The sequence below is a fragment of the Ovis canadensis genome, chromosome 7, assembly GCF_042477335.2.
Source record: "Ovis canadensis isolate MfBH-ARS-UI-01 breed Bighorn chromosome 7, ARS-UI_OviCan_v2, whole genome shotgun sequence".
Lineage (NCBI taxonomy): Eukaryota > Metazoa > Chordata > Mammalia > Artiodactyla > Bovidae > Ovis > Ovis canadensis.
Genome location: NC_091251.1, coordinates 61,986,473 through 61,999,755, shown reverse-complemented (window position 1 = coordinate 61,999,755; position 13,283 = coordinate 61,986,473). Strand labels below are relative to the sequence as shown.

The 13,283-nt window shown below is 37.6% G+C and overlaps 1 protein-coding gene across 2 annotated transcripts in view; it reads right to left on the bottom strand.

Annotated features, from left to right (window-relative positions):
• ADAM10 (ADAM metallopeptidase domain 10) overlaps positions 1-13,283 on the bottom strand; it is a 136,191-nt gene that overhangs the window by 73,472 nt on the left and 49,436 nt on the right. For both annotated transcript variants that reach the window (XM_069596382.1, XM_069596384.1), the window contains exons 3-4: positions 3,382-3,500; positions 1,145-1,303 (exon numbers count right to left, since the gene is read on the bottom strand). In XM_069596382.1, the coding sequence (XP_069452483.1) occupies positions 1,145-1,303; positions 3,382-3,500 (278 nt within the window). The remainder of the gene's footprint in view (positions 1-1,144; positions 1,304-3,381; positions 3,501-13,283) is intronic.

Below are 13,283 nucleotides of genomic sequence, written 5' to 3'. Positions count from 1 at the left end.
AACTGTCAAAGCTGACAGAGCAAAAAGTCAACATGATTAAAAGACTTTCCCGTACATCACCAGGGGTGAGAACAAAATTACTGACAACAAATTTCTATATGCATAAAGGAAAATGAAGCTTGGAACCTGCCAAATAAGGAAAATAGGCAAAAACTGAGAGACTAGTCTTATTACAGTCAAAAATAAAATATGAGTATTCCAGAGGCATGTGAATTAGAGGAATGTATTTCTGGGTCATTTCATTTCAGCATTCTTATGATTTAATGATTATGGATATACAGACAATGTTAGAATGAAAAAGTCAAGTCTGAATACATTTTGTACTCTCTTAAGACACAGAAAAAGAACTCTCCCAACAAATTACTATCATATAAAGACTATCAGTTCAGTTCAGTTGCTCAGTCATGTCCAACTCTTTGCGACCCCATGAATCGCAGCACGCCAGGCCTCCCTGTCCATCACCAACTCCCGGAGTTCACTCAGACTCACGTCCATCAAATCAGCGATACCATCCAGCCATCTCATCCTCTGTCGTCCCCTTCTCCTCCTGCCCCCAATCCCTCCCAGCATCAGAGTCTTTTCCAATGAGTCAACTCTTCGCATGAGGTGGCCAGAGTACTGGAGTTTCAGCTTTAGCATATAAAGACTATGGTCAAGAATCAAATCTAGAAACAATATATTTGAAGTCTTACCCAGTGGAAGTCAAGTTTTCATTTCAAGATCCCAATAATATTCAAAAGGCTTAGAAATTACAAAAACACCTAAAATATTCTTTAAATGTTATGCAAATATCCATACTGAAATTTACATAAGAAGATGGTGCTTCGGTAGGCCATACACACGCACACGCATACGGGTGTTACAGCATTAAATGACTAGATAACATCAGAATATAGAATTTCCAGTTCAGTCAGAGTCGGTTGACTCATAGTTCAAATAAAGTTGGTTGTATCATGTCAACGAAGTACAGGCACAGACTGACAACGATATTGTCTCACTATATAAATCTATCATTTAACTGAGATTTTGGTTGTGAACCTACTTTCTAGCCTGATTAATAGCTCAGGAAAGAAAACAGCTCAGATTTCATTTGTCTCCACATAGTTTCAACTATTTACATGCTTTTGCAAAATTAAGTACTTACTAATATCATCTTCATGATAAATGACAGAGTGAAATGGCAGAGTTCGGTCTTTAATATATCTCTCTGCTGGTTCAACATAAAATGTGCCACCATGAGTCTGAATGAATCCTTCAAATCTTCCATCAATAACAGACCCATGGCTAAAACTTCCTTCTTCACCTATTAATGAAAGCAACAAACTCTTAACAAATTCAAATTACACATGAATGTTAAATTTATTCTCCTTTAAAAAGCCATTCTTATGTATTGAAAAAAACCTAAATACAAATTTACCAGAGAAATTAACTCTCACATGAAATATATCAACTAAATGTGAACAACTAGAACCTAGTAAATATATATTTTATATATATATATGTATAAACAATGAAATATGGAACATCTGTCTTGCCGACAATCAAATTCCCAGCACCTAGCTCAGAGCCTGGCATGTATGCAATAGTCATTGAATAAATGACTGCTAAGTAAACTTTGAAAGAGACAAGCAGCTCTTTGTTAAAATACATACATTTAACAGCTCTTTGTTAAAATACAAGTATAAAATACATACTTTTAAAATAAAGACATTAAAGTATATTTCGAATTTCTGCTCTAATTGTCATAAAAAAAAAAAAGTTCTTTCCCACCTAATATATTCTGCATGAGCGTCTTGGCTTCCTTAGCATATCTGGGTTTTAGAAATACATTTTCAAAATAGAAGAGTGTTAAATACTTTAGAAGTATACCACTAATTCTTTTTTAGATACTCTAAGTTTGTGATAGTGTCTCATCCATGATACTTCTTTAGGGAAAGAAAATAATAAAAAAGAAAGAAGTTTTGGTTTTTAATACAGTCACAAAACATCAAATGATAGAGGTGGGAAGTAGGAGGGATCTATAAAGTTTAATTTACCATTTAAAATTTCCTCACTAAAACAAAGCTGAGGTCTAGCTTTTATTTTCTGACTTTGTATGGCTTTCTCTTTTATTCACCATAATGTATTATAACTTTCTCAGATACTAACAATTAAAAGTTATTATGAATATACACAAACACAACTAAAAAAAAAATCTCAACATCAGGGGTTTTTCCCCCTAATTTCTAAGTTGTAGATTAGCACTAATTAGTTGACTTTAATCACAGACTGAAGCTGAGTCCAAGACATTTGCATTTTAAATGATATGATGTTTATCTATAATTTTGTCATATGCTTCTTGACTATCACCTAGCAAAATAAAGGGGGGGGGACTACTAAGTTACTTACCCAGCAAGATAAACTATCAAGAAAATCTAAAAAAAACTGTAACATTAGAAATCTTGATCAATGGAGAAATACTTTACTTTTCTATTACACAATTATAACAGTAAAAAAACCTTTAAATTTATTAACTGTGCTCAATCTACAAATGAGAAATTTTAAGTACAAAAAAATCTCATTTACCCTCATTAAAAAAAAAAAGGAATCTTTCTCAAAGTGTTTAATTTTTCAAGTTAAGATTTGAGGGGAAATCTCTCTACTACGGAAAAATGAAATTTAACTTTCAGTTAACTTTAATAACTCTTAATAAATGAGGATCATCTTGAGTATTTACTAATGTACAGAGTTATAATTCCATGATATTTTGTCCATAATACCCCCGGAAGACTTTGATTTTTTAGCTTTTTTACAACTTCCATAAATTGTTCTGTTCTTCCTTCATTACTAAGCTGATAAATGCAGTTTTCCATTGAACTAGTAACTGTGCCCTCAACTCCCTAATATCTTTTAAAATCTGGTATAGCAAGAGAAAGTTGTTAGAATTGTGAACAAAAAGCAAATAGATTCTGAGGACAGAAGGCCTTCAGAGGACTTTCCTATGAAAGACTCTGCACATTATTTTTGGCTGTTAAGGTCATTGTACAATTTCATTGTAGACTTCTCTTATAAAACACAGTTAAGTTACTGTTAATTTCTTGCTTGGAAAATTAGAAAAATTATATAAATCATTAAAATCTTTTAAAAATGTAGCAATTTGGAGGTAATGAGAGAAACAAAACTTCATACCTTTTAAAAGCCAGCCACTACATAATTCAATATTAAACATATATGTAACAATCGATCCAAGAATTACTTCATCCTTCAAAGACCACTGTTCTTCATGATACACTCAAATCTGCCCAGGATTTATACCATCTTTCTGAAATATCTGCCTACACTTCAAACAACACAAATTTCCTTGTGTAGAAAAAATCAGAGTTCTTTCAAGGTTCAACTTACCATAAATATGTCCAGTGTAAATATGAGAAGTATCATAATCAAGTACTGCATTTGATGTTTCCACCCTAAATTCCTCACTGAAAAGGGAAGTATCCCTCTTCATTCGAAGGTTGAAATGTCTGCAAACAGGGTGGAAAAGGAAAAAAATGAAATTAAAAGGATCCAAACTTAAACAATTATTTTTTTAAATAAAGGAAATCTGAAAAACGTGGACTGTTTCACAAAACTTGTCTATTTGGGAAATAACTGACCAATTTTCTCACTAAAATTCTGATCTAAAATTCAACCTACCACTGGTAAAACTCACATACAAATCATCAGTAATTATCTAGGAATATATTAAAAAATAAATGCGTATAGGCTGATTCCTACATGGTGAAACAAGATCATTCTGAGGGCAACTAAGGTGCTTGAAGATAAAAACAAGCTTCTTGACTCAATTACTGTTACTCACCACTACCTGTCTTTCCTCTCTAGTAATTCCATAGCTTTGCCATTTTCTCCTCTTATGCACAATTCAGATAATACACACGAAAGTGTCCTCTAATTAGATACTTAACATCTCTCAGAAAAGTAAGTACGCATGCTCTTTCCTACAGACACATACAGAAAGAGACACACACATACATACACACAGAGAAAACGTTTCAAATCCTTTATTTTTCCCTGGGGCAACTTCTAGTTCTTTTTAGATCTTTCTCAGTTCAGTTTGGAGACTCCAACACAAAGAACCATGATAGCTGAAATACTCATTCTAACTGTCCTCTATAAAAGAAAAGACCAAAATACTAAAATAAAATTAAGTAAAGAAATCTCAGGTTTTAGAATCAGACTCAGAATCAAAATCTTAAGCCTAAATTTACTAGTAGTATTCCTAACCACTAAATAAAGATAACACATTCTGTTTTCTGGAACCATTCTAAGGATTAGGGATTATAATATATGAAAAAATAAACTCATTAACACGGTACTTGGCACAAAGGAGATGTCAAGGATAACAAATTAGCTATCACTAGTAAACTTTTAGAACTAAATCACCTGCCACAACTTTCATAATCAACTAACTAATCAATTTTCATAACTGCCATAAAAGTCTGCTTATAACATAATTTCTACTTAATGAATATGAACCCAAGTTTTTATTAGCCAACCTCCAAATGTTAGTAGGATAAGAAATAATTTGAACTGTGACACACTGCTGGTGAAGGTAAAAAATGGAACAATTTGGAAAATTGGCTGTTATTTATAAAGTTAAACATGCAAAAACCCTATGATACACAATTCTACACCAAGAGAAATGAAAATATAAAATATATGTCTGCACAAACAACTGGACACAAATGTCCAAAGCAGTTTTATTCAAAATAGCCAAAACCTGGAAATAACCTTAATGTCAATCAGCAAGTAGAGAGAGAAAAGGTTGTGGCTTATTCATATAGTAGCAAACTATTCAACAATAAAATGAGTCAGTTCAGTTCAGTTGTTCAGTCATGTCTGACTCTGCAACCCCATGGACTGCAGCACACCAGGCTTCCCTGTCCATCATCAACTCCTGGAGCTTCCCCAGACCCATGTCCATCAAGTCGGTGATGCCATCCAACCATCTCATCCTCTGCCATTCCCTTCTCCTCCTGCCTTCAATCTTTCCCAGCATTAGGGTATTTTCCACTGAGTCAGTTCTTCCCATAAGGTGACCAAAGTATTGGAGTTTCAGCTTCAGCATCAGTCCTTCCAATGAATATTCAGGACTGATTCCCTTTACAAAGAACTGGTTGGATCTCCTTGCAGTCCAAGGGACTCTCAAGAGTCTTCTCCAACAACACATTTCAAAAGCATCAATTCTTCAGCACTCAGCTTTCTTTATGGTCCAAACTCTCACATCCAAACATGACTGTTGGAAAAAACATAGCTTTGACTAGACTAACCTTTGTCACAATGTCTCTGCTTTTTAATATGCTGTCTAGGTTGGTCATAGATTTTCTTCCAAGGAGGAAGCATCTTTTAATTTCATGGCTGCAGTCACCATCTGCAGTGATTTTGGAGCCCAAGAAAATAAAGTCTGTCACCGCTTTCATTGTTTCCCCATCTATTTGCCATGAAGTGATGGGACTGGATGCCATGATCTTCATTTTTTGAATGTTGAGCTTTAAGCCAACTTTTTCACTCTCCTCTTTCACTTTCATCAAGAGGCTCTTTAATTCTTATTTACTTTCTGCCATTAGGGTAGTGTCATCTGCATATCTGAGATATACAAGGTTGTGTCATCTGCATATCAGCATTATATATTTAATAAAATGATTAAATTCCTAAAAATAGGTAAAAGACTGCACATAGTATAATTCCATATACATGTAATTTAACAGGGAAAATCTATCTGTTGTGTCAGAAAGCAGATCAGTGATTACCTGGGATGGAGAGAGACTAAGAGCAAATGGGAATGAAGGAACTTTTTTGCTCTGATGGAAATGTTCCATACCTTGGTTTGAACAGTGGTTCACAAGTACATACATTAATCAAAACTTAAAACTATATGCTTGAAATGATAAAACTATACAATAAAGGACAGAGACAGTATGGGCCTAACAGAAGCAGAAGATATTAAGAAGAGGTGGCAAGAATACACAGAAGAACTACAGTCCATGGGGTCACAAAGAATCAGACACAACTTCGTGATTAAACAACAAAAATAAAATAGTTTCAGAGCACTTTCACACATATTACTGCACCTCATCCTCACAGTAACCTTGCAAGGGCAGCATGATGATTTTTTTTTATACTATTGATATCAAATAGTATTGATATCAAATAGTATTGATACAAAATACTATGGAACCATACAGTGAACACAGTGGTTCACTGTGTTCACACAGTCATCCCCTCTGTGACTCAGGTCACAAGACCAGAATTAGGACTAGAGCTCTAGTATCTGGTTGCTGCATCTTCCTTTTGACCGTATCACTAATGCCTCTCAAGCATGTGATAGAAGCAGTCAAGTTAAATATTTGCTGAGTGCTGTAGTGGTCTTAATGTATGTAATATTACCAGTCTTCACCAACAAGTTACCTTTTAAAATCTGAACAAATCCAAGTAAGATATAACTTTATTTGAATTTTACTGAAAATTTTACTTTACACCACCATACAAAGTACCCTTTGATTATTAATGCCTGAGACACTCTTAAGACTAAGGCTAAACTCTGTCCCCTTTTACTATGCTTCTTTCAGTAAGTTTACTTCTTTTTTTGTTATTATAATATAGTGCACTGCCACCAAAGATAAATTTTAGATTTCCTTTGAGGTGGAAGATGCTCTGTATAAGGAACATTATTTGTACTGGGGATGTTTTCCTACTCTTAGATTTAACCAATGTGTGTATTGTATGGATCAGTAGTATTTTATATCAATAGTATTTGATATCAATACTATTTGATATCAATAGTATCAATAACTATTTGTATAAACAGTATTTTGTAATCATCCTGATTACAGGAGTTCTATTATCATTCTTTCTACAGTGCCATATAGTAAAGTTATAAATAATAGAGTGAAATTATAGGCAGGCAAAATCAGCTAACAAATGATAGTCATTTGAAAAAATACATGAAACGGATTTTCCAAATCTCTGGCTTTGAAAATTTCATGCTTTGAAAATGCAGTTGTACCATGTGGTAATAAAAGCTGGTTTTCCCCTCTGAGGCTTTAAAAAAGCACTCTGCATCTAAGCAGTAAGTACTAGAGGTATGAGAACCACCTCCAGTATGGACAACAAAATAAATTACTTTAGTATATGATTCTATAAGTTTCTAGACCATATACCTTCTATACTAATGAGGTACCATTCTATAGAACAGTTAAGATTATAGAGTAAAAAGAAGTTGTCTTTTCCCTCACATGACTATAGGTTATAGATAGCAAATGGCTCTGACTCTCAGAAGAAACCAGCAATAGTTTAAGATGCATCCCTCAAACTGGTCATACTATGAGAGCTGGTGCAAAATTGTGATTTTGCATTATTGTGAAATTTTGCCATTTGATATTGGAATACATTCTTAAATAAATATGGTTATGTTATACATCATTTTAATGGCATTTCTCACTTCATGTTTCTCTGCTAATGATTCACTGTTTGCTGTTTATGTTTACTTTAGATTACAGAAATGACGTTAGACAAAAAGCAAATTCAAGCAATTTTTTTAATCCAGTACAAAATGGGTCGTAAAACAGCAGAGACAACTCACGCAACATCAACAAGAGTTTGGCCCAGGAACTGCTAGTGAACATACAGTGCAGTGATGATTCAAGAAGTTTTGCAAAGAAGACTAGAGCCTCAAAGATGAAGCTCATAGTGGCCAGCCCTCAGAAATTGACGAGCACCAACTGAGAGCCATCACTGACGGTGATCCTCTTACAACTACATGAGAAATTGCCGAAGAACTCAACCTCAACCATCCTATGGTCATTTGGCATTTGAAGCAAATTGGAAAGGTGAAAAGGCTAGGTTACTGGGTGCCTCATGAGTGAAGTGAAGACGCTCAGTCGTGTCCGACTCGCTGCGACCCCACGAACCGTAGCCTACCAGGCTCCTCCGTCCGTGAGATTTTCCAGGCAAGAATACTGGAGTGGGTTGCCATTTCCTTCTCCAACATGAGCTGACTGCAACTCAAAAGTTTTGAAGTGTTGTCTTCTTTTATTCTACACAACGACAAACCATTTCTTGATTAGACTGTGATGTGCAATGAAAAGTGGATCGTTTACAACCACCAGTGATGACCAGCTCAGTAGGTGGACCAAGCAAAAGCTCCAAAGCACTTCTCAAAGCTAAACTTGCACCAAAAAGAGGTCACGGTCTCTGGTGGTCTGCTGCCAGTCTGATCCACTACAGCTTTCTGAATCCTGATGAAACCACTGCATCTGAGAAATATGCTCAGCAAATCGATGAGATGCACCAAAAGCTGCAACACCTGCAGCCAGCATTGGTCAACAGAAAGGGCCCAATTCTTCTCCACGACAATGCCCAACCAACACGTCGCACAACCAACATTTCAAAAGCTGAACAAACTGGGCTACAAAGTTTTGCCTCGTCCACCATATTCACCTGATCTCTCACCAATCCACTACCACTTCTTCAAGCATCTTGACAACTTTTCCAGGGGAAACGCTTCCACAACCAGCAGAAAGCAGAAAATGCTTTCCAAGAGATTGTCAAATCCCGAGATGTGGATTTTTACGCTACAGGAATAAACAAACTTACTTCTTGTTTGCAAAACTGTGTTCATTGTAATGGCTCCTATTTTGATTAATAAAAATGTGTTTGAGCCTAGTTATAATGATTTAAAATTCATGGTCCAAAACCGCAATTACTTTTGTACCAAACTAATAGGACAAAAAAGCCTCAGCTAATGAAGTACCTTGTTAACTGGGAAAGAAATCTGAGAGCAAAAGCTTTGCTTCCAAGTATGTTAGAGTGATCTGGCAGTCCCAGAGAGGTCTACTGTGTCTAAACGGGACAGGTTTGTCACAGGCCTGGAGAATGACTCCTAGAAATAAAACAAGACTTAACACGCCTTCCTTAGAAAATAGATGTTTCTAGGTATTCTATCCCTGTAACATTCACCTTCTTCTTCATAAAGATGCTTGGCAGAGTCTGCATCCAAATTATTTTTGTAAGACCTGTTGCCAGTATTAATAGCAAATATTATTGTGAGTCAAATAGTACACTTTTTGAAACAGAAAAGTCCTTTTTCAAACTCTCTTAAAGAAGCCACCACCCCCCACCCCCCTGAAAAAGGATAAAACATAAGAGGTTGATAGAAAGGGAAAGAACAGATAGCCCATGTGTACGCCATTGGGCCATATGTGAGGCATCCTCCACAGAAATTCTAGGGCTCTGTAGTTTGAAAAACACAGTTCCAGGCTTTCCCAATGGTCCAGAGGTAGACAGATTGCCCGAAATAAGCAACAATAAACACGTAAGATTCCTTAAGAATTACCAAGATAAAAGTGAAACTAAAACTGAAGTTTGTAGTGGTAAGTAGAGCTATGATGAAAAACAAAGCAGGATAAAAGGACAGAATGGAAGGAGGAAAGAAAGCGCTACTTCACAAAGGGTGGTGGGCAAGATTTCTCTGAATGGATGACATTTGAGCAGAGATTTGAATGAAATGGAGGCTCAAGAGCCATGTGGCTATGGAGCGGAGGTGGGAAGGAGCTGTGAGCAGAAGAACTACACACTGCGTGTTAGAGAAAAATCACTTGGGCTGAAGCGGTATATAGGGGGGAGGGGAGGAGATGTGGTAAGAAAACAGAACATAGCACACAGAAGAGATCAAAACCTGTGTTCAATTAATGAAGACTGGGCAGCCAGCAAGTTATTCTTTATGTGACAAACACTGTCTAAAACATTTCCACGAATATATTTCTTCAAACTAGAATATTCCCTGTGCCCGTTGTGGGAAGTGAGAGGAAGGAAGGGGACTTGTCGTCCTGCTGCACATTCTCATTCTTTCAAATCTTTCCTCTTAAAAGATAAAACTTGCCATCTCCTCCCCCATGCTCCTCAAGGATTCTACTCCCATACACATTTTTCTGCCTTCGTTACCTTTCCACATCCAGGGCGGCCTGAAGATTCAAACCCCTCCTCCAAGCCCCACTCCCAGGCTCTTCTCATTCAACTGCAACCACGCAAGCAGTTCAGGTCTCCTTTTATTTGGGTAAGTGGGTTCTACACCGAATTCTTATCCTCAGCCTCCCTCCAACTTAAGATAACATTTCTGATGAAAAAGAGCTACTGCCATTCTGCTATAGGCAACTGTTTAACAGCTTTTTGATTTTGCATTGCTGATAATATCAACCTCTAAAAGAAAAGGAACACAATGATGAGAACTACTCGAGATTTACTACTGATAAACTGTGAATAACTGGTTGATGATGCAGTAACAAGAACTTAAAAAGACAACACCATCACCTTATCATCATGGAGTTTGTTAAAACACGAAATAAGTAAAAGCCTAAGAGAGAAAGTAAGTTCTAAGTTCAGCCACTCATGCTCCAGTCCGACTCTTTAAGACCCCATGGACTGCAGCACATCAGGCCTCCCTGCCCATCACCAACTCCCAGAGCTTGCTCAAACTCATGTCCATCAAGTCAGTGATGCCATCCAACCATCTCATCCTCTGACATCTCTTTCTCTTCCCGCCTTCAATCTTTCCCAGCATCAGGGTCTTTTCCAAGGAGTTAGTCCTTCTCATCCGATGGCCAAAGTATTGGAGCTTCAGCTTCAACATCAATCCTTCCAATGAACACTAAGGACTGATCTCCTTTAGGATGGACTGGTTGGATCTCCTTGCAGTCCAAGGACTCTCGAGTCTTCTCCAGCACCACAGTTCAAAAGCGTCAATTCTTTGATGCTCAGCATTTTTTATAGTCCAACTTTCACATCCATACATGACCACTGGAAAAATCATAGCTTTCACTAGATGAACGTTTGTAGCAAAGGTTTTAATAAAGCAGATTTTTAAACATTCACAGAGAGTATGAGTAAAATCTCCTATTTGGGGACTTAAAATATATACACGTGAAGCTGAATGACTGACCATGTCTCCAAAATGTCATCCAGGTTGGACAGAGCAACCTCTGAAGTCTCTAAGATAAAAAATGTGAAAGGCTCACTGAGTTTACAGGTATGAGCAAGCTACTGCTGCAAGCAAAACATTAAAAAGTTGGAAGAGTCATGTCAGAACAATTTTATTATGGACAATTAAAATGTGTTTGTATTTTTTACATACGGGGAAAAACTAGCAAAGCTATACTCAAAAAATAACCAGGTCCTTGCATTCAATCACCACAGAATTAGTAGAGATGGTTTTTCAAAGATACTGGCCCAATATGCTCTTTTAACCAAAATGCCCAAAGATACACTGGTTATTATCATGAATCATTAGAAATTCAAACAAAAAAATGTTACTTCTTTACCATTATACCTGACTATGAAGTCCCCATATTTGAATTACTTTGAATAACTAGATCAGTGAGACCAAACAAAACTAGAGAAATTCAAAGAAGGATTACTAACGTGGACTAGGAATACTGGTAATGTTTCTCAAGATGAAAGCAAAAAGCAGCAATTAGCCACTCCCTTCCTCTAAACGCTTTTCCCCCCGGCTTCTAGGTATCACGCACTCAGGTTTCCTACTTCTCTAGCCACTCTTCAGTTTTCACACCCCCTCCTCCACTTACAACTTAAAATATTGGCATTCAGCAGCACTTCAGCAACTGGGCCCTCTTCATAAATGTTACATAACATGTTCAAAACTAAACTTCTGACTTCCCCTCAAAACTTATAGCTGTTCCAGTAGCCTATCTCAGTAAATGGCTCCAGCAGTCACTCAGCTGCTCAAACTAGAAAAAGTCATCCTCGACTCCTCTTAGGACCTCACTATATATCAATCATGCCCAATAAATTCTACCTTCAAAATCTCTCTCACATTTACCCACTCTCCTTCGTCATCTCTGCTGTTGCTGCTGCTAAGTCGCTTCAGTCATGTCCAATTCTGTGTGACCCCATCATCTCTAGTACCATCCTAATCCAGGATACCACTTCTCATGTTCAGTTCAGTTCACTTCACTTCAGTCGCTCAGTTGTGTCTGACTCTTTGCGACCCCATTAATTGCAGCACGCCAGGCCTCCCTGTCCATCACCAACTCCCGGAGTTCACTCAGATTCACGTCCATTGAGTCAGTGATGCCATCCAGCCATCTCATCCTCTGTCGTCCCCTTCTCCTCCTACTCCCAATCCCTCCCAGCATCAGAGTCTTTTCCAATGAGTCAACTCTTCGCATGAGGTGGCCAGAGTACTGGAGTTTCAGCTTTAGCATCATTCCTTCCAAAGAAATCCCCGGGTTGATCTTCTTCAGAATGGACTGGCTGGATCTCCTTGCAGTCCAAGGGACTCTCAAGAGTCTTCTCCAACACCACAGTTCAAAAGCATCAATTCTTCGGTGCTCAGCCTTCTTCACAGTCCAACTCTCACATCCATACATGACCACTTCTCATGAGGATGTCTTAATGCCTTTAATGTTACTCCTTTCCAAACTATTCTTCATCTGCAGCCAGACCAGACTTTTTTACCTCATAAAGTTACTTACCATTAAAAATATTCCATAGCTAAGTAAAAAAACTATCACCATGACTTACATACACTCTCAAAGATGTGGCTCCTGCTTATGTCAGCCTAATTAGAAACCATTCTCCCTCACATCTTAGGAAGCAGACATACTGAAATTTCTTCACCTCAGTATCTTCACACATGCTATTTCCTCTGTCTAATCACCCCCTTCTTTGGTCATCCTTCCAGGATCCATTTAAAGTCATTTTCTAAGACCAGTGGCCTTCCCTGCCTTCAGACAAGATGGTATTCCCCTATGCTCCCACAGCAATCTTTTAAAACATTCTTAACATTTATCACAGACGTAATTACTAATATAATACCTCTATTTCTCATGAGTCCATAAACTCCTGAACAGTAAGAACTTCTCTTCTTCAGCTTCTCTATTCCTGCTACTGCTACTGCTAAGTCACTTCAGTCGTTTCTGACTCTGTGTGACCCCATAAACAGCAGCCCACCAGGCTCCCCCGTCCCTGGGATTCTCCAGGCAAGAACACTGGAGTGGGTTGCCATTTCCTTCTCCAATGCATGAAAGTGAAAAGGGAAAGGGAAGTCACTCAGTCGTGTCCGACTCTTCGCAACCCCATGGACCGCAGCCTACCAGGCTCCTCTGTCCATGGGATTTTCCAGGCAAGAGTACTGGAGTGGGGTGCCATCGCCTTCTCTATTCCTAGCAGCTACTAAAAGTGCCTGAAAGGGAATTCCCTGGCAATCTAGTGGTGAGAACTGCACAATTCCA